The sequence below is a fragment of the Phymastichus coffea genome, unplaced genomic scaffold (genome assembly GCF_024137745.1).
Source record: "Phymastichus coffea isolate CEN01 unplaced genomic scaffold, Cenicafe_Pcof_1.1 PCOF00078, whole genome shotgun sequence".
In the NCBI taxonomy this organism is placed as follows: Eukaryota; Metazoa; Arthropoda; class Insecta; order Hymenoptera; family Eulophidae; genus Phymastichus; species Phymastichus coffea.
Genome location: NW_026706889.1, coordinates 15,022 through 34,609, shown reverse-complemented (window position 1 = coordinate 34,609; position 19,588 = coordinate 15,022). Strand labels below are relative to the sequence as shown.

The window sequence follows — 19,588 nt, the reverse complement described above, 5'->3', positions numbered from 1 at the left end:
AACTTTTATTTCTGTATTTTCTTTACAATTAATTAATTACAAGTAATTCTACTAGTAAATTTTTTTTCAAGTTCCAATTGTGACGACGAAAAATATGCGATTAAGTTCTAAATATACTTTTTTATGGTGATATTGTAAGCGAATGTGGCGATGTGTTAAATATATCAGAATATAAGATTTACATCAAACACGAATCTCAATTTACTGATTCTTAATCCCACCAAAAACTTACAGAAAAACTAGTACTGAGCCCTACGATATGATGCCACCATTTTGGTGGTATAAACAAAATATCACCGGGTGTTAAATAACACATAAATCCTCTTGCTTTCTGAAAGTCGGGATACTTGACAACATCTGCGTTATAAGGATCAATTTGAGCAGTGTTAGATAACAATCGAGTATTATAAGGATATAAATTAAGACTGTCTTTTGGACTATATAAAATGACTCTTTTACATCCAAAAACCTAGCAATGATAGAACGGAGTCTTATATTCTTTTTAAATTACCACAAAGTAAAAACAACTGATAAAATAAATTACCTGACAGAGCAAATTATTTTTCGGGTCATGATGTAAAGGTGATACAGTTCCCTCTGGACCGAACCAAGCATTTATATTTGGCATGTATTCACCGTCGTCTTTGTCCGAGAAGCTACAGTAATCTGGTATTGTAAAATCATTCTTCAATTCAGGAATCTGTCGAGATTTTCTTTTGATATTAGATTAATTTGAAACTGCGGCTTGGAATCATTCACATGGATCAATGATCAATTACGTCGCAGAAATATTGAAAAAATCTAAAAATACGTACCTGATCGAAAAGTTCATGTTGTGCTAAATAACCGACTTGTTCGTTTTTCTTTGATATATGAGCATTTAGAAACTCAGAAAAAGTTATTAAACTTTGCGTCCAATCATCTTCTGTATATCGCGAGCCAATTTCTATCGGTACTGTACGACTTCCGGCTACTTTTCGAAGGTATTCAATATCTTTCCATAAACTCAGGGCTTGCCAATGTTCTATACAATCTGAATAAAAAAAATGTATAACAAAAAGTTTCTGCATAAGAAGACTACAAGTTGCGGGCTTACTTTGGAGTAAAGCAGGCGTTTTTGGCTTGAAAATATCACGGTAAAATCTTTCCATAGAAGGTTTTCTAAAAGTGGGAATCGGTAAAAAGCCTGGAAAAATATCTGTACAAAAATTTTTTTTATCTATTGTTATGCGACTGCCTTGAATCTCGCGATTTTTCACTAAATCTGGAATTAAAAGATAATAATTAATACACAAAAATATTTAATTAGTCAATCATTGAAAAAAAACTACCCGAATAATGATTGTTTAAATTTGAAGCAATTTCTGTTAAAAGTTTAGGGCAACTCGGCAAAGGTGCTCCCAATAAAAGTCCTTTGTCTATTTGTTGAATAATGTCTTTAAACTTCTCTGACATTTCACTATTTTCACTCTCAATTGATACTTCTATTATTGCGGACTACTTATAAAAAATTTAAAAAATTATTACAATGAAATTGGTAACACGATGGCAAATTATACCTTAATGACACAACATAATGAATAGCAGTATCTATAAATTATTGGCACATCTTTCCAATAACCAGAATTGAGCATCTCCCAAGTTCGATCTAAACAAGCATCTACTATTAGTAGATCATTCTTTATCCATTCTTCATTGATTTTTAGTTTTTTCTTAACAGCTTTTTCACTAGAATGATAATAAAATGTTTACAATGTTAAAAGACTTACGTGATATACATTATTAACGACGATGAGCACAGAAAACCATACCATGTATGCTTGTGAAAACTCTTCAATTTCAATAAAATTTTAACTAAATGAAACTTTAGCTCATTAGGAAAATAACTGTTCAAATCTTGCAGTAAGAGGTCCCAAGAGACAGATTTCATTACAATTTGACTAAACATGTCAGCTACATAAAGTTAACAACGGGGTCAAGGTATCGCGAATAATGTGAAAATTTTATTAAGAAAATTACACAATCACTTTATTTAACAAAGATGCTTCGAGAATACTTAAATCCATTCAAATTTGGCCACTGAACAATGGTGTGATTAGCTATATAATACAGAATTCGACCAGAGAGAGAAAAACTCTTTACTCTGCAAAAACTTTCAACGAATACAATTTTTGTACTTAAGAGAAACAAGCTGTTATAGAAGAATGTTACCAGGCACAATGGGATACACGTTCCAGGTCCATTGCACAACAGCAAATCTGGCTTTTCCCTCCAAACTAGAGGAAACGAGTCCATAAGAGCACGTACAGTAGTCCAAACTGATGTAAAGTACGATTGTCTAACTTCACGACTTCTTGAAATTTGAATTATTCTGTAATCTTTACGATTTACTTCTGCTTTTTTAACTTTGTAAGGGCTAATTGTGTCGGTTTCAGCTTTTACATAAATTCTTGGAGTATAATTCTGTTTATTTAGATGTCGAAGAATACGTAAAATTTCTGTTGTGTGACCTCCAGAACCAAGTACAATCAAAGTTGTAGCTGGAATTTTTCTGGCATACCTTTTTGGAGGTTTACCATGTTTTAAAAGAATTAAGTAGACAGCTCTGATAATAGAGACAATTGCTACCGGAAATACTAGAACACATACTAATGGTAAAACCATTACTTGGTTTTACCATTAAAAAGTTCAGCTTAAAATATATGCATATATTTGTTTTAATTTATCAAGTTTATTTACTTTATTGTTTTGTTTATTACCAAAATATGTATATACCATTCTTTGAATGAAAACTGAATTTTCTAAACGAGACGAATTGCTTTAGTTTATAAATTTATGAAAAAAAAAATAAAAAATTTATTGAATTTTAAAATAGTTCTGGACTAATAAATATATACAAATATTTACCTCGTTACATTCTTATCATTTATATTTACAGATATTTAACCTCTTCGTTAAAATATGTGTAATCTGAATATAGGCATATACATTGATTAGAATGCGCTTGCGCACTGATTTTGAAGACGAGTGGGCCTCGTAAATATTTATATTTATTTTCCTAGTATTAACTACCTTATTCAATCATAAAATGTAACATTACGATTTCTTTATTGTCAGGATGATTTTAAACTGAAAAGAACGTAGGTATGCCGTTAAACGAAGCTACATATATATTGCGGTAAAATAAATCTCATTTTCGCAATAATGTACGTGCATATATACGTATACGACTGGAGTATATGTTAAATGGTTCAAACTTAATATCACCTGTGAAATTTTGTCATGTACATGACGAAATTCAGAAGATATTACAAATATAAATCGTACCCCTCTCCTGAATTCATCTCTGCATGCTTTCTGTTTTCGCGCAGTCTGCATTACCTTAATATGATACGCGATGATATATATATATATATATATATATATAGAGAGAGAACTATAGCTAGTGAAACTTCTCGAAGACTCTTTTGCTAGAACGTTCGAAACGATTGAGTGACGTCACCGCATTGGCGTTCAACGAATTCCCGGCCTGCTCAGGAACATCAGTTCACTTCAGAGCAATCGGCTTGTGCACATTGCGATTTTAGAGCCTTCAGCGTAAACTTCTCTTGTGGCTTCTCGAGCTTTCCAAAAATTATACGACGAGTCAACGCCGTCAATAATCAGAGCATTTTTTCACGAGATTCTTGTTTTTTTTTTGGTTTTTTGTGGCAAATTTTGAAATTGCACACAAGTTATGGATCAGGTAAGAAAATTTAATCGTTATCCGAAAGAAACAGCAGCGTAGGATGGTTTATCAAAGCACGTTGTTATTTCTCACTTTGTGGTTGCTACATAAATAATTTGTGTTGCCCAAAAGAATGGGGTAGTTTGCAATTTAGGAGGTTTATTTGTTACGCACGAAGCAATGAATTCTGCATTGTTCGGCAGTTCAACTTTTAAATATTATCACAATCACTGCAAATTATAACGATAGAATTTACTCGTGAAGCCGGAAACTTAATCAGTCACAAGATACTTTTCGTGACTCAAGTAACAATATATTTTTATTCTATCAATCGTACTATGATTTTTTTTGGATACATTTTTGTCATTACCATTGTTCAATTAATTTCAAATGTTTATGTTGTGTGTTTGTCAGGTAAATGCTTTGAAGGGTAAGGGAAACAAAGCCTTGCAAGAAGAAAAATTTGACGATGCAATTAAGTTTTACACACAAGCCATAGAATTGGATGGCAGTAATCATGTACTATACAGCAATCGCTCGGCAGCTTACGCTAAAGCTGGTAAATATTCTCAAGCTCTGGAAGACGCTGAGAAAACAGTGAGCTTGAAACCTGATTGGGCTAAAGGATACTCTAGAAAAGGAAGCGCTCTGGCTTATCTGGGCAGGACAGAAGATGCTATCGAAGCTTACCAGAATGGTCTCGTGTTGGACCCTACCAATGAACAACTGAAGAAAGGTTTGGAAGAAGTTAAAGCTCAGCGAGGCTCCCGTGCTTTTCCAAATCCTTTTAGTGGTCCCGATATTTTTATCAAATTAAGAAACGATTCAAGAACCAAAGATTGGCTGAATGATCCCGAATACTTGAAGCTTCTGCAGGAATTACAGCTCAATCCCAAGGCTTTAGGTAAAAGAGATACTTTTTCCTTACATTCTAATTTGTTGCTATGATCTTTGAGCCAATCAAATTAAATTGTCTTTTGAATTTGCAGGTTCAAAACTTCAGGACCCAAGAGTTCTCACAACACTTAGTGTATTGTTGGGTCTGAGCGATGGTTTGGATGAGGGGATGGACGTCGACCCACCCAAGTACGAGGAAAAATCTCCGAAAAAGGCAGAAGAACCAAAACCAAAGCCAAAGGAAGAAGAAAATTTGACACCAGAAAAGAGGCAAGCCATAGAAGAAAAAAATCTAGGAAACACTGCTTACAAGAAAAAGAACTTTGAAGAAGCTCTAAAGCACTACCGTAAAGCCATCGAACTAGATCCAACTGATATAACGTATCTCTTGAATGGAGCTGCTGTGTATTTTGAGCAGAAAGAATATAAAAAATGCATAGAGCAGTGTGAAAAAGCCATTGAAATCGGACGCGAAAACAGGGCCGACTTCAAATTGATTGCCAAAGCTTTTACGCGAATCGGCAATTCCCACAAAAAAATGAACAATTGGAAACAAGCCAAGATTTTCTATGAAAAATCCTTATCCGAGCACAGAACACCAGAGATCAAAACATTGCTTTCCGAAGTCGAGAAAAAAATCAAAGAAGAAGAGAAGAAAGCATACATTGATCCTGTCAAAGCCGAGGAGGAAAAGGAATTGGGCAACCAAAAGTTCAAGGATGGCGACTATGCAGCAGCAGTTAAACACTACAGTGAGGCCATTTTGAGAAATCCAGATGATCCAAAATACTACAGCAACAGAGCGGCTTGCTACACAAAGTTAGCGGCATTCGATTTGGGTTTAAAGGACTGCGAAAAGTGCGTCGAATTAGACCCAAAGTTCATCAAAGGTTGGATTAGGAAAGGAAAGATTCTTCAGGGTATGCAGCAGCAGGGCAAAGCGCTGTCTGCATACCAGAAAGCCCTGGATTTGGATCCAACGAACGCCGAGGCCCTCGAAGGTTACAGATCGTGCTCGGTTGCCGTTAGTTCTAACCCCGAGGAAGTACGGAAACGAGCTATGGCTGATCCGGAGGTGCAAAGCATTTTGAGAGATCCCGCGATGCGACTGATCTTGGAACAGATGCAAAATGACCCTAAAGCGTTACAAGAGTAAGTTAATTGCCAATCTTATTTTTTACACACTTATTCCGACGTTTATTTGAACAATTTTATACGTTTATACTGGTGCTTTTTCAACGTTCTTTTTATAGCCACCTGAAGAATCCTGACATAGCAGCAAAGCTTCAGAAACTTTTGGAATCAGGACTAGTGGCCATTCATTGATCAAATGTACAATAACGAAGATCTTTTTATATACATGCATAGTTAGACCGAGAAAGCTTATACCGTTAAGTTCCTTTCGCGCAAAAATCAACTTGAAGCATCATCAATTTCACTGTTGCTGTCGTCGTTGGGTATCAACTTTTTACAGAATGAGGTATTTTTACACGTTTTGTCATTGGTCACCACAGGTGTACCTGGCTATTTGAAGTTATAATGCTAAGGACAAATATAAAAATAACTATACAAATGAAAACATTTAATTTAATTCAAATAAATTTATTTCTATAATTTATTATGAAAAAAAAAAAAAAAAAAGAAAAAAAAAATCAGATTGTAAAATCGGTCAGTAAATAATTTAAAAGTAACATTCATTCTCAACGAACTTAATTATTTGAATTTTCGCAAGAGTTATAACAATGGTAATTCATTATCGTTGAGATATTGCAAGCAAATACTTCGTTATTTATTCGTTAAAGCACGGCCTTTTCCTGTCCATTGCTCTCTCAAATTAACTTGTAAACCCAAATCTCTTAGAGCTGCTTTGATATCGTTTTCCAAATTTGTTCCGTGAGTCTTGAGTGCATTATTGAGTAGTTCCTCGATGCCGAATGCGACAAACTCTTTTGACTCTTGTTGATTTCGTACGGACATGTTACGAATCGCCCAAGCGGCTTGTTGGATCACGTTTGAACTGTTGGGATAAGTTTTAATAGCATCAATAATGACGGACACTGCTCCGCAGTCGTAGAAGACTCCAGCATTTGAAGAACTCCTTAGTGTTAGCGCCGATATACACGATAATCCCGCAGTTACAACAGCTTCTGAAGTCTGTAAATAAAGCAACAGCTCTTTAAAAGCAAATTAGATAGTGTAATCTTTTGTCAAGTTACTGATCTAAGGAATCTCACTAGACTGTTAATGTATCGATATTAAATAATTGATTTGTCAAAGTGAACAGGTTTTGGTTAAACGCGTAAATATCCAATGTTATAAAAGGGTTACGTTAAATATGTACCTTCAACCTGCTTATAACATAAATAATTAATGGTGCTATTCCAGATGTGACAATGTGGGCTTTAACATCATCGTTCCCAGCTAGATTTTTAATCAATTTTAATGCTTGCCAGTTGATCTTCTCTTCTTCTGGGTAATTCGTAAAAACGTCTAAAATGAACTGCAGTCCCCCAGCATCTTCAAACTCTTGGCAAAATTCATTTCTAACAATTAAGGATGCTGCTGTTAGCATTATTTCTCCAACTATAACTTTATCAGTCTTGTAAGCTAAAATTAAAAATTAGCGACTGAACATGGCAATTAAATAATGTTCAACGATAAAGTTGTAACAATAGCTTACTAGAAAGTAGCTCTGTTATCGTATGGAGTGTTTCCCTGGCAATAGTGGCAGCATGTTCATGAGCTTTCCCATACTCGTGTCTCACATCGTCATCTAATGTTAAAGCTCGTAAAACCACACAGACTTCCTTTACTACAGAAACTTTTGCATCTTTTTCACTGAGGATTGATTTTAAATTGTTCAAAATACCAGCACTAAAGATTTTTTGCCTATTCACTTCATGCTTGATGCAGCACTCCCTTATCCACTTTAATACTAACTGCAAAGTCTGGGGATCATTGTGATTAGTGTCCAGTAGGCTAAAAAGTAAATTATGATTATTGATCGTTGGACACAGACAGAAGATAACGAAGTCACAAATAATAAAAAAACCTCTTTTGAAGATTAACGCCATCCTCATCCAGCAAATCAGGATTTCCAGTCATCAAGGATGTAATAGTTTTCAAAGCTGGACGGAGTATGTAGGATGTGTCCTTGCAACTATTAATTACCTCGAGTAGGGTCTCATAAGCTCTATTTTTTCCAGCAAAAACTCGTCTGGCCATGTCTTTGTCTAGCTCTACTTTTAATTTATTCAGTAATGGTAAGGCATGCTGGTGTTCAGCAGTTTTTGCACACTCCGAAAGTTTTTTTATAAAACTGATAATATCATCCGTTGTGTTGTTTAGTGACAGATCTTTGATGATATTTGACAAATCGACACCCTGAAACAAAGCAGCGCTGTTGGAGAAACGAAAAAAGGATAATGATGTTGGAGTTGAGATAGCTGTGTGAAAATGGTTGTACGCTGACCTGAGCATTGAATTGCTTGATGGCATCTTTGATGGCTTCCTCGGGCGCCATGGAGAACTCCTCAATATTTTCGCGAACGACTTCGTCGTAAGTTTCCTGTGTGATCACTCGGACCATGTTCGCAATTAGTGTATGCAATAAACGTAAATAGAGAAAGTTTTTTCTCTTTCTATGTCTCTCGAAAATAGTTAAATGCTGCACATAGAAACAAACACAAGGATTACACTTTTTAAACAACAGTAGTTAATTTATATCTGATCATAACACTATACGTAAGACGTTGGCTGCGGTGGAATTTACTTTCGATTCTCAGCGTCATTTGCGCCTGATCAAGACGTATATACATACGCGTGTAACACACCACATACGAGTGTAAATGAAGTTCTGTATAAGGTTACGACAGACTAGAATGCGTAACTAGCGTAATTTGTAAACTAGACATTTTTCAAGATCCGATGGCGTCACGATACGATTTGCTTTTTACGAGCGGTTCAATGAAAATTGACTAAACTTCGACGTGTACGTTGATTTGGAGGACGACGCCTTTATTTAGCACTATTATTTTAAAGAAAATCCCATGAGACTTTATTCGTATAGAATCATAGGCGATAAAAAAGTCTCTGTGAATGTTCCTCGAGTGTCGAGCGAGTGCGAAACAAAAGAGAAAAGAACAGAAAAGGATTCGTTTGTTTCAAGTCGGTCGGTCAAATCAGAAAAAAAATATCAGCTCTGCAAATTTGATATTGTTAAAGAATTATTTTATTGCTTAGTAAAGTAAAAAGTAGTAGTATTCCCAATTGAGTTTTCGTCTCTCTATTCTGTTCTACTCTTTTTCTGTGTCTTTGCTTTACTTTTTTCTGTATCATTTATTATTTGATTGATTGATTGAGGGGGGGGGCTCTCGTGTTGTGATCTGTCATCTCTATCTGTATGACAGATATGTTAAGGAACTGCTATGATTGCAATAGAATTACTAATCAAAATTTCTTATGATCTAGTTCATCTAAAAGTAACAGTGATCCAAAGGATAATTAGAAACCAAAGGGTATTTTAACAAGACGAATTATCGAGGGCAAGACTGAGGTAATTAATAGAGATCAGCTCAATTCTAAGGAACAAGTTGCCATTTCTAAGATTATAGACAATATCAGGGGGACGGAAAATGTCTAATAATTTAGATAAAACACAAAAGGATGGTGAGGTTATGTCCATGTCGACGAAGATAATACACAATTAAGCAATATCACAGATGTGTTCCCTAAAAATGACATTAGATTCAAACATTTTGACAGATCACACATGCCACCTTCTATCATAAATGTTTCTCATCAAGAAACAAGAAAAATATTTAATTCCTTTTACCATAGGTAGATTAACGAGACCAACTTTTCATAACAGAATCTCTAAACTTTACGCTGTGAATAATTTCAAGTTTGCCATAGTAACGGAAACCAAAGAAATTGTTAATAAATTACTAGATTCCTTTATTTTTACCGACAAAGGCTTGAAATCTTATTTCTCTTTTCATTTATATTCTAAAAAGATTATTATTACAAGAATTCTAACTGATATTAATATGAAGAAGATTGTGAATTTAGGTTGGATTAACAATCAAGCTCTGTTTTGTCAGCTATGGGAGAAATGTCAAAATTTTATCAGCTAGGTGTTTGAATAGGAAGATTACTATTGATAAGAAAACTATATATGTTAAATCTACTACCATATTACTCACCGTCGATATAAGACACACTTTTAAGAAACTTGCTATGAATCGTATTAAATAGAAAACTGAAGACTTTAAAGAGAAACCTAAACAGTATTTGAAGAGTTTTAGATTTAGACACTTGAAATCAACTTGTAAATCAGAAATAATTTGTGAACATTGTGGTGCAGTTGGCCATTATTTAGTTATTCATTGTCCTAACATCGATAAACCCACAATCTCGAAGAATTGCAAACAAGATCACAGACCAACTGATCCTAACTATTCAATTTCGGAACATTCACGGCGAGGCAAAATATGAAAAATTGAAATCAAGGTTTATTTCTTCATAAATGACTTTAGCGCAATGTTAAAGTCATGCATTACCAATTACATCCCTTACAACAGCACAACCCTTAATGCCGTACGCATATACCATTCAATATATATAATTGTAAAAGTTTCATTCAAAAAATTTATCGTACGTTGGGTCGCCTTCAATCTACCCCTATGAGTCACTGTTGAGCCAATTGAGAACCAACACAATAATTGTTAATTGGGGCTTATTATTAATTTTCAGCTGGTTTATACTTTATATAGAATATATATATACTTTATATCAGGATACTATAGGTAGCGATTATTTTCCAATTATCATTAAAATTTACACAAATTGTAATATTTAAAACTTTATTAATCTTTTTCATAAATTAAACCTTAAGGGTATAGATTGGTTAAAATTTAAATGTATTGCAGGATTTGAAATTGATGAATTAAATATCGATAGTTTTAAACACAAATCTATTCTAAACCCGTAAAAAAAAATGAAAATGATTCAAAAGGTAAAATTTACAAGAGTTTATCCGTTTGGTGGGACGAATTCACGAAAATTGTATAAACTATAAAAAAATTTAAGCCTTTGTTAAAAGAGAACTCGGAAAAATAAAGATTTGTTAATTTGAAAAATTCATTCAGTCTCTATCTAAGCATACCTCTATTTCTTACATCTGGAAAATAATAAAAAAATTAAAAAATTGTATTGTTAATCATAAATACAATATGCAAATACAATACACAAAAAACTGGATATGTATTAATTTGTTTAAAGAATTTGTTGATAATTAATTTTGTAAACCAGTTCCATTTATTAATTATCCACCTTCACTAGAAGAGACATTTCATAATCCTATTTATTCTAATATTGATAAAACTTTTTTAGACGTCCCTTTTAAAGAACACGAATGAATTATTATCCGCTATCGTTTCTCTTTAAAAAAATAGTTCTCCGAAGTTAGATAAAATTAGTAATGGGATAATTCAAGATTTAACTCAATCTTTCATCATTAAACTTTTGGATTTAATTAATGAAATTTATTCAAAAAAATGTTTTTCACTGCTATGGCTTCACATTTATTAAAGTCAATGGAAAACTTAGTTAATTTCAAACTACATTATTATATTGAAATTAATTTTATTCTTACTCCATCTTAATATAACTTTAGAAATACAAATCTTGTTCTAACTGTTTATCAATCCTAGCTTCAAAAATGTATTTGAATTTCACTGGAAAGAAATATGTCGTTATGATACAGGTGCATTTGATTGCATTAGCTCTAACATTCTTCTCCAAAATTATACAACATTTTATCAGGAAGAATGTTATTTCTTATAATTTATCTAGTCCTTATTATAAGTCTTAGTTTGTTATTTATAATTTGCCTCAAGGATGTACCGATAGTCCCTTAAACTTTAATGTTTATGTTAAAGATGCTCATAAATATGTCGACCCTCGTTGCGAATCGTTTCAATTTGCCAGTGAAAAAGTAATCATATGCTAGGGTGATAATTTTGAAGATATATTACAATACATTTAAAATAGTTTAGATTGATTATCAGTTTATCTTAAAATTAGAAATTTAATTATTTCCCCAGAAAATACTTTGCTCGTTTTTCGTACAAAAAATAAAATTGAGAATATTTAAAATTACAAAATTAAGATTTATGATACGGAAATTTATACTTCTAAAAAAAATTAGTTACCTTGGCCCTTATTTGCGATGAAAAACTTTCTTCGAATTACCATGCAGGATATTTTATTTCTAGATGTAACAAAGTTGTTAACAATATTAAATATCTTAGAATTTAAAGCTATGATTAGATATAAGATATCACCTATGTTTCTTTCATTTATAATTTTTCTAAAGATAAAATAAAGTTACATTTTAAACAAGTTCAATATAAGGCCTTAAGGTTTGCTCTAGGTCATCAAGTCTTTACTCTTATTAGGGTGATTCACATAGAATGTTGTGTTGTTTCTTCAAACATCAGGGCTTTTAATTTAGGTAGTAGATATATTTGGAAATATTTTTCTTATTCAGATAAATCAGATTCCGTTTACGTCTTTAACACTTATAATTTGAGAAATAAATTTATTCTATTAAAAGCCTTCTTAAACTTTTGTAATAAAAGAAATATAATTTTTAATTCGGTTACACCTGAAAAATATAGGTATGAATGGACCTAAATATTATTTTACCCTACTGTTGATCTAGAACCTTGCCAAATAATTAAAAAATCATAGTCCTAATAAAATTGAGAATTAATTAAAATTTTAAAGAATTTTTTGAAAAAAATTTAATTTATAATTCCAATTTTTATACAGATGTGTCCCAAGGTGATTGACACGGTTGTGTAGGATATGCTTTAGTTTCAGAGATAATAGGGAAAAAAAACTTATTATTGCAAAAAAAATTAGCAGTCACAGCTCTATCTTTACAGCGGAAACTATTAAAGTTTTTTTAGACACTAACAGTTCTCCAATTAATATCTATACAGATTCAAAAAGTGAACTTAGGGCTCTTAATTTTAATCCACTCGCAAAAGATACTTCATCACCTTATTCTTAATATTAAAAAATTACTTTCTAATGCTCAACATAAAAAATTATCTATTAAAATTATATGGACTCCTTCTCGTACAAGGATTGAAAGCAACAAATATGTAGATCATTTAATCAATGATGCCAGGGAAGATATTAATATTTCTGAGCTACCTATCCCTTCTACTGATTTATTTATTAACGTCACAAAATATTTACAAAAATTCATACTTGACACAGGTTTGTCTCTTTTCAACAATTATTATTCATACGACTCTGATTCCTGGTATAACAATTCTAGATTGTCCAGATTTAATATTAGGACAATTAATAGACTAAGATCTGGTCATTGTAATTTAGGTTATGGTCTAGTTAGAAAAAATTCAAGTAATACTGAATATTGTCCTGGATATCTTGACACTGTGGAAGATATATCTTAGATTCGCTACTCAGAACTACTTTGTTGAATAATGCCTCAAAGAAATCTAATTTTTCACCTCCTTATAAAACAGTTTCTGTACTACAACACCCTAATAGTAAACTATATAATTTTATAACTAATTTTCTCAAAGTTTGCTCTTTATTTATTTAATTTATATCATTCAATTATTAATTTAATTATATATTTAATTCATATATTATAAACATTATTGATCAATTCTTATATTTTTATGTGCCAGTTATGGCTATATTTCTCCAATTTACCATTTTCCTAATTCATTATTTCTTTCAATTCACATCCTTCCCTTCTTTTTTTTCTCTTTTTCTTTTTCCTTTCTACCCAAACTGGAAGCTCCATTGACTTGGCGCTAAAAGTAAAAATTAATAAAAAAAAGATATATCAGCGTATAGGTCTTCCAATATTCTTTTACGCTATCATTGAAAAAAATTTTTATCTCCTTGTCGTTAACGAGAAATTAAATAAAATTGAAATTATAGATCAGCTTTATTGTAAAAATTATCACTAAACTCATTTTGCTCTAGAGGTAGATGATTAACAAACATATCCTTGTAGAAGTCAACAATCAAATACAAATTTGTAGCCAATGAGTCCATTGATTCCTCCATTTGATTTCACTCAGATATTTCCATATTTCACATGCCAAAAGTAACGAAGATTCAGTCTATTTTTATTGGATAGCTGTGCGAATCAGTGTTTCAAATTACGAAAAATACCTTTTTATATTGTTTGTAGCTGCTGTATAATTTATTACGATACTCATAAACAAGATTTTGCACTGATTTTTATTATAAAATACACTGAAAAATATGAATTAGAAAATTACTGAACTTCTGTTTACATCGCCAATATCGCCATTTGCAATTTGCAGTTGGCGCTAGCGTACAACACGCTTATGCATCTGTGGCTATGTACATTATTATGAGAAATATTGACAAATTCATTTTGACAATGTTTCTACAGACAATTGAAAAGGGATGATTCCAATCGAAAGAGAAAATTAATAGCATTTAATTGGCATAGGCAAATTTTTTTTTCATTATTGATTTAGCCGAGACAGGAAATAATCTCATAGCTCAACCAGCGCTTGCAATTTAATTTAATTTTACAGACAGAAAATTATTTACGATAATATATATTTTTTATTAACTTTCACTTTTAACGTCAAGTCTACGGAGCTTAAACTAGAGGAGTAAGGATACGAAAATAAAAAAATAAAAAATATAAACGGAAGACCTGTGGTGGTCTCTTGGTCCACCCCTATCTTTTCTAAATAGTGTCGGCGTGTCCACAAGCGGCAGGAAATTCGATCGTTGAATATATACAAACCCGCATAACGTGGTATGCGTTAGCTGCAATATCAAGCGCGTATGATGCAGGCGTTACCGACCGTCGAGCCTCGCTACTATGTATATATACCTCACCTCAAGAGTGTGCGTGACGAACCTGACATAGTGACATATACCGTGATGATCTTGATTCGTGTATGTATGTACATTCGGCAGTTCATCGTCTACGCTGTGTATATACTGTGTGGTTTAAGTAGTTAAAAAGGCCGGACGTGTTTTTACGCCTTTTGCTGTCTGCACTTCTTTAACCACTGATTATGTATAGCGAGATCAATGGTGAACTATACTAGTAGTGTTCCGAGAGGTAAAAAATCACACGGAATAAGAACATCACGCGAATATTTGTTCAGTGTGGAAAAGCCTTTAAGTAATAAGACGGAGCTATAGATTTCAAGAATAAGAACAAGAAAACAGAGGAGGCGGTCCGTGACACTGTTGCGAAGAATCAAAAAAAGAACGTCCCGTGATGTTGCCGCTATGTTCTGCTGCTTATTTCTTATCTCCCGATCTGCTTCCTCGCTTTCATTTGTCGTGCTCGCTCCTCTCTGTCTTTCTTTCTGCTGCGTGCCGTGCTACGACAGAGTAAGTTCGATAGCCACGCAGTTGACTCAACCATGGCGGTGTAGGGGTGAAGATGAGTGCTGCGATCGGAGGAGATGATGGAATCTGTGCTCACGACGACGACTAACAATCTGGAGGTCGTACACGAAGGCTGGCTCATCAAATCGCCACCTACCAAGCTATGGAAAGCAGTGAGTCGTCGTTGATCGTCATCAACCTGATGTGTGGGCGTTTGTTTGTGTTGTTGCGAGCCACACTCTAGGGACACGCGAGACCGATGTTCTTCTTAACTAACGTAAATTAGAGCTTTTGAATTGTACATTTGCTGTCTCGCACTAGCTATTTATCATTTTTATCAATGTCGACTCTTGTGCGTCACTTTTCATTTGTTATCGTTTCAGTCAGGCTCGTGCACAAAATATATTACGAGTAACTATCCTCAGATTCGTTGCCTTGGTTTAATAATTACTTATGAAGTACTGTTATTAGTCACAATTATTTTTTATATGCATCACAAATTCTTTTGCAGAGATGGAGGCAAAGATGGTTTACTCTTCGACACAGCGGGGAGTTGCCTGGCCAGTACTTTTTAGAATACTACGAAGACAAAAGGTGCAGAAAACTTAAGGGCAGGATCGACCTCGATCAATGCGAACAAGTACATATATTAATCGAGTCTACGACCTAATCAATTGCTTTGTCGTTCGACGCAAAAGAGTATTTTATCCGCTTCTCTTGTTCGTAGGTCGATGCAGGCTTGAGTTTAGTCAATCGAAAAGAAAGATATCAGTATATGTTCAATGTGAAAACTCCAAAAAGGGTTTACTATCTCGTAGCAAAGAGTGAAACTGACGTGAATAAGTGGGTGGATGCTATTTGCCAAGTTTGTGGTTTGAAAGCCTATACTCAGTATGAGGAACAAAATTGCCAAAGTAAATTTTTCCTCTTTAAATCGTCAACCGTTATACCAGGGAGGGTACTAGTTGTTTATTTCAAGTTGTTTGGTATTCCAGTGTTCTATGATTCTCAAGAATCTCCTCCTGTTTCACCTAATAGTATATCGGGTCCATACATTTCAATCAGTGAATGTATATCTGGCCCATGTCTTCACGATGCAAATTTAAGTTCCACGACAGAACAGACCATCAACGTTTATAATATTGTTAGAAAACTAGTGCCAACTCCACCAAGATCTCCAAATACCTATGCCGAGAGCATTATTACTGACGAAGAAAGTCTCTCTTCATTGCCAAACGTCAATTGGGACACTTTTCCTTTTACAGGTAACATAAATTTAACTTTTACGTACTTTTCTATCGCAATCCATTATTCACGTGCAAATTATTGATTCCTTGTTATACAGACGATTTAAAACTTGAATTTAGACCTTGCAATGCAGGATTAGAATCTTGGAGCGTGAAAAAAAGATTTGGAAAGTTGAGAATTGTTGATTCCCACAAACCACCTGCTGCCGATGACGTTCTAATTGCACCAAGGCCTCCAAAACCGCCTTTAATCGCTCCAGAAAATTCGGCTCATAATTATTTAAATTTGGACGGAGCAATCGAAAGCTCAAAACCAACAACCCCATCAACACCCCATCAACAAAGTATAGAACAGCAGAATACAGGTTGACGACTTTATGACTTTTTTCTAAAATCGAGTTTACATACCCAATATTCAATGCCAAAATGTTTTTCATCGGAAGGTGTGCCAAAAAATCAAGTAAAAACTACACAAGCTCCAGTTACCAAATCGTCTAGACTTCAAACGTCCCCACCACAAGATGCTAACACGGACGATCACGTTTTTCGATACGATTTTGATACCAAAAATAATCATCTGGATTATGCAGTATCAACAACATACTCCCATTCGTTAAGTCTTTCCAACGAGGAAAATGCTAATGCAGAACCTAAAATTAATGGACCAGCTCCACCTTTGGTATTCAGGGAATTGAAGCCAGGAAGAAAAACGAATAACTCGAACATAAGTATCGAACTGTCACCTTTCACATCTCATAAAGAAACGAATGCCGTTGAATCGACACCATTCGAGCCACCGAGTATAAATCGGAAACTTAAACCGCCGGTGACAAAGTCGAATGTCGATGGTAACGAAAACGAACAACCAGTTTTAACATTAATATTGGATTGTACGAACATTTATAATCTCATTTGCTTCAGATCTGCTGCTACTTTCTTTGCCTCTAGGAGAAGAAACAATAAAATCGATTTCTAGTCCTACTTTCGTGTCAAAAGTAAAGAAAGGTCGTCATGCATCTGTGTCAGATGATGATAATAATCCATTTAAACACAAAGAAGATAAGGTACGTATACTAGAGTATTCTTATAAAAGTATTTTTTATAAATGTTTATTCGTTTTGTAGATAAACTTTTATCAAGATAACGAGGCTTTTATACCAGCATCAGCTCATGGATTATTGCATTTGCAATACTTGGATCTAGATTTGGAAAAATCGGAAAATGGAGATAACGCGACCTCAGCACAGTCTTCTCAAGCATCATTATCGGCAACAGTGTATAAAACCGTTGACTTTACCAAAACCGAGGCTTTTAATAAAACAAGACAGAAGGTAGAAAGGGAAAGAAAGCAATGTGCGAACGAGATGACGTAAAGATTTGAATTGAAAACATTTCATTTCTAATTCTTGTAGAGAGAGAGAGAGAGAGAGAGAGCGCTTCCACCGTTGTCATTCGCAATATTGAAATAGCGAAATTAAAATCTTTTTTTTATCTTATAAAAACAATACATAAATAAAATTTGTATAGCGATTATTAAAATTAGCGTAAGTTGACAAAAAATATTTTTCATTAAGTTATGACGATAAGAAAAAACCAAAAATAATTTATATATAGAAAGATTAAAGATATTTTGTAAAATTATATATTGAATTTTAGATACGAACTTTATTAAGAATTATATATAAAATCTTTCGCGTATTGTAACTATTATACAGTAATACTGTATCAATAATTTGTGATTTGTGAAATGATGTATGTTTCACAACTAGTTATAGCTGGTTATAGTTATAGCTACCATTGAGATAGACTGTTTCTACTTTTCATCATAAAGCTGTTTGAACAGAGAATCGGTATTTACCGTGACCAAAATTACATTTTTTTTACTGCAAACGTCAAGTATTTAACATGCACATACACATCAATATTAACAATTATAAGAAAATATATTGATTAAATGTCTAAAATTAAATCGACACGTGAGATAATATTGTTAATTAGAAAAATGTAAGCGTTTAGATATATAATAAAGATGTTTTTATAAGTTTATTGAAGAACGATCTTTATTTTAGCGGTAAGAAGATTAATTATACATAGCAAATTAGCCGCTCATAACTTGTACATACAAAGATATCTCTTTATTTTATTTCGGAACAGTAATTAGTGGAAAATAAATACACGTAAAGTTCGATAAGTTAAAGGTTCGGAAAAATAAAATACTGAAAATTATTTTACAATCATACAAAAATCGTATAAATACTCGCTCTCCGCTTGCTTTATCTCACATTTTATTAATCATCCGCAAGGAGTACAGCTGAGCGGGAGGTTTCCTTCGATAGCAGACGATCTCTCTGTTCTTATGGCGGTCGAAGCTGGGTCTCACTCACTACCCGACATAAGCCCAAACGCAACGACTTTTGAGAAATCGCGAAGCTCATCAGTACTTCATGTGGCATCACGGAACTCCTGTTCTCCACTTGCAAATTCCCAAGATTTTAGATAGAGTATAGCTAAGCGGGTTCGTCCCTTATTCAATAGCACACGACCTCCTCTCTGTTCCGACGGCGGTCACGACTTCTGAAAGATCTCGAAGCTCAACCGCACCTCTGACTCCAAGGACCACCCGTTTTCCGGTTGCATTTTCCGAAGCTTCCAAAAATTAAGGACGGATTATAGATAAACATCCTTACAAATCATATATTTATACATTCTCCGCGGGCTTGGCGTAATATCCAGTCGTCATTAACGGTGCTTGCACACACAGCAGAAGCACGTAGATCGAACAACAACAACCTGAATTTCCTGCGCGGAGACACCATTGCGTTTGGTTTCCGCATGCGCCGTTGCCCTGGTAAATTAGCTGTATACCCGTTCGTTTTTATTGTGTAATCATTGGAACCAACATACTGCTGTTTCCACGTGTATCTGCTGGCTACGCGCGAAGGCAAGTGCACAACTTTCTACTGAATGAATGTCTGCAGTAGCGCATCAGGGCAATCACCACCCGACGAATTAAACTATTGTCATTACATCAAACCAACGATGTTTCTGAAAGAGATGGAAATTGTTAATGTGAATGTCGTGAATAATTTGGTGTTGATCGTTGGTACAGGGGTGCTGATGCATTTACTAACTGCCAGTGCATTGTGGTGTAAACTTAATCCGCGGTAGTGTGTCAGTTGTTCGATAAGGAATGAATGTTTATTGTTTTGTTATATAAATTTGTAGGTGAACGATCGTTGACTCTTTTTTTATACATAATTGTTGTTTGTTGTGACGG

At 33.9% G+C, this 19,588-nt stretch overlaps 5 protein-coding genes and 1 long non-coding RNA gene across 22 annotated transcripts; 3 read left to right on the top strand and 3 right to left on the bottom strand.

Annotated features, from left to right (window-relative positions):
* Positions 1–195: 195 nt before the first annotated feature.
* LOC131668524 (bifunctional peptidase and arginyl-hydroxylase JMJD5) lies at positions 196–1,948 on the bottom strand. Of its 2 annotated transcripts, none has more exons than XM_058942786.1 (7): positions 1,807–1,948; positions 1,560–1,720; positions 1,332–1,497; positions 1,097–1,264; positions 816–1,033; positions 545–700; positions 196–469 (listed from the first exon to the last, which is right to left on the bottom strand). In XM_058942786.1, the coding sequence occupies exons 1-7, from the start codon at positions 1,946–1,948 to the stop codon at positions 212–214; spliced, it is 1,269 nt and encodes a 422-aa protein (XP_058798769.1). In that variant the 3' UTR covers positions 196–211. The 2 variants fall into 2 exon arrangements, with proteins under 2 accessions (XP_058798769.1, XP_058798768.1); XM_058942785.1 differs by having other exon boundaries at positions 1,560–1,728; positions 1,812–1,948.
* Positions 1,949–2,028: 80 nt separating this feature from the next.
* LOC131668526 (UDP-N-acetylglucosamine transferase subunit ALG14 homolog) lies at positions 2,029–3,367 on the bottom strand. Of its 6 annotated transcripts, none has more exons than XM_058942789.1 (3): positions 2,908–3,291; positions 2,760–2,818; positions 2,029–2,666 (listed from the first exon to the last, which is right to left on the bottom strand). In XM_058942789.1, exons 2-3 carry the CDS (start codon positions 2,776–2,778, stop codon positions 2,029–2,031), a joined length of 657 nt encoding a protein of 218 aa, XP_058798772.1. In that variant the 5' UTR covers positions 2,779–2,818; positions 2,908–3,291. The 6 variants fall into 6 exon arrangements, with proteins under 6 accessions (XP_058798772.1, XP_058798775.1, XP_058798773.1 ...); XM_058942792.1 differs by having other exon boundaries at positions 2,029–2,692; positions 2,776–2,818; XM_058942790.1 differs by having other exon boundaries at positions 2,740–2,818; positions 2,908–3,290.
* Positions 3,368–3,540: 173 nt separating this feature from the next.
* On the top strand, positions 3,541–6,186 carry LOC131668458 (stress-induced-phosphoprotein 1). Its single transcript, XM_058942644.1, has 4 exons — positions 3,541–3,745; positions 4,142–4,631; positions 4,717–5,776; positions 5,878–6,186. The coding sequence occupies exons 1-4, from the start codon at positions 3,737–3,739 to the stop codon at positions 5,948–5,950; spliced, it is 1,632 nt and encodes a 543-aa protein (XP_058798627.1). The 5' UTR covers positions 3,541–3,736; the 3' UTR covers positions 5,951–6,186.
* An 84-nt stretch (positions 6,187–6,270) lies between these two features.
* On the bottom strand, positions 6,271–14,672 carry LOC131668459 (armadillo repeat-containing protein 6 homolog). 8 transcript variants are annotated; one of them, XM_058942653.1, is made up of 7 exons: positions 13,647–13,978; positions 13,382–13,485; positions 8,097–8,291; positions 7,677–8,024; positions 7,305–7,603; positions 6,966–7,231; positions 6,271–6,778 (listed from the first exon to the last, which is right to left on the bottom strand). In XM_058942653.1, exons 3-7 carry the CDS (start codon positions 8,120–8,122, stop codon positions 6,410–6,412), a joined length of 1,308 nt encoding a protein of 435 aa, XP_058798636.1. In that variant the 5' UTR covers positions 8,123–8,291; positions 13,382–13,485; positions 13,647–13,978; the 3' UTR covers positions 6,271–6,409. The 8 variants fall into 8 exon arrangements, with proteins under 8 accessions (XP_058798636.1, XP_058798628.1, XP_058798629.1 ...); XM_058942646.1 differs by having other exon boundaries at positions 6,273–6,778; positions 7,677–8,008; XM_058942649.1 differs by lacking the exon at positions 13,382–13,485 and adding an exon at positions 11,839–11,897 and having other exon boundaries at positions 6,273–6,778; positions 7,677–8,008.
* On the top strand, positions 7,634–8,109 carry LOC131668460 (uncharacterized). The gene is made up of 3 exons (XR_009302271.1): positions 7,634–7,761; positions 7,831–7,887; positions 7,973–8,109. It is a non-coding gene; the product is annotated as an uncharacterized LOC131668460 (long non-coding RNA).
* A 4-nt stretch (positions 14,673–14,676) lies between the features above and the next one.
* On the top strand, positions 14,677–18,321 carry LOC131668456 (GRB2-associated-binding protein 2-like). Of its 4 annotated transcripts, XM_058942642.1 has the most exons (8): positions 15,097–15,237; positions 15,576–15,704; positions 15,792–15,978; positions 16,060–16,329; positions 16,410–16,676; positions 16,755–17,159; positions 17,233–17,375; positions 17,436–18,321. In XM_058942642.1, the coding sequence occupies exons 1-8, from the start codon at positions 15,142–15,144 to the stop codon at positions 17,682–17,684; spliced, it is 1,746 nt and encodes a 581-aa protein (XP_058798625.1). In that variant the 5' UTR covers positions 15,097–15,141; the 3' UTR covers positions 17,685–18,321. The 4 variants fall into 4 exon arrangements, with proteins under 4 accessions (XP_058798626.1, XP_058798625.1, XP_058798623.1 ...); XM_058942643.1 differs by lacking the exon at positions 15,097–15,237 and adding an exon at positions 14,677–14,789 and having other exon boundaries at positions 15,792–16,329; XM_058942640.1 differs by having other exon boundaries at positions 15,792–16,329.
* Positions 18,322–19,588: the final 1,267 nt, after the last annotated feature.

Coding starts and splice junctions, on each gene's coding strand:
- LOC131668524 (XM_058942785.1), bottom strand. CDS start 1,948: ATGTTTAGTCAAATTGTAATGAAATCTGTCTCTTGGGACCTCTTACTG. Junction 1,498..1,559: donor CATTATGTTGTGTCATTAAG/GTATAATTTGCC, acceptor TTTTATAAGTAG/TCCGCAATAATAGAAGTATC. Junction 470..544: donor AAAATAATTTGCTCTGTCAG/GTAATTTATTTT, acceptor TATCATTGCTAG/GTTTTTGGATGTAAAAGAGT.
- LOC131668458 (XM_058942644.1), top strand. Junction 4,632..4,716: donor GCTCAATCCCAAGGCTTTAG/GTAAAAGAGATA, acceptor TTGAATTTGCAG/GTTCAAAACTTCAGGACCCA. Junction 5,777..5,877: donor GACCCTAAAGCGTTACAAGA/GTAAGTTAATTG, acceptor TTCTTTTTATAG/CCACCTGAAGAATCCTGACA.
- LOC131668456 (XM_058942640.1), top strand. CDS start 15,142: ATGATGGAATCTGTGCTCACGACGACGACTAACAATCTGGAGGTCGTA. Junction 15,238..15,575: donor CTACCAAGCTATGGAAAGCA/GTGAGTCGTCGT, acceptor ATTCTTTTGCAG/AGATGGAGGCAAAGATGGTT. Junction 17,160..17,232: donor GACAAAGTCGAATGTCGATG/GTAACGAAAACG, acceptor CATTTGCTTCAG/ATCTGCTGCTACTTTCTTTG.
- LOC131668459 (XM_058942645.1), bottom strand. Junction 8,009..8,096: donor TCAAGCAATTCAATGCTCAG/GTCAGCGTACAA, acceptor GCTTTGTTTCAG/GGTGTCGATTTGTCAAATAT. Junction 7,232..7,304: donor GATAACAGAGCTACTTTCTA/GTAAGCTATTGT, acceptor TTTTAATTTTAG/CTTACAAGACTGATAAAGTT.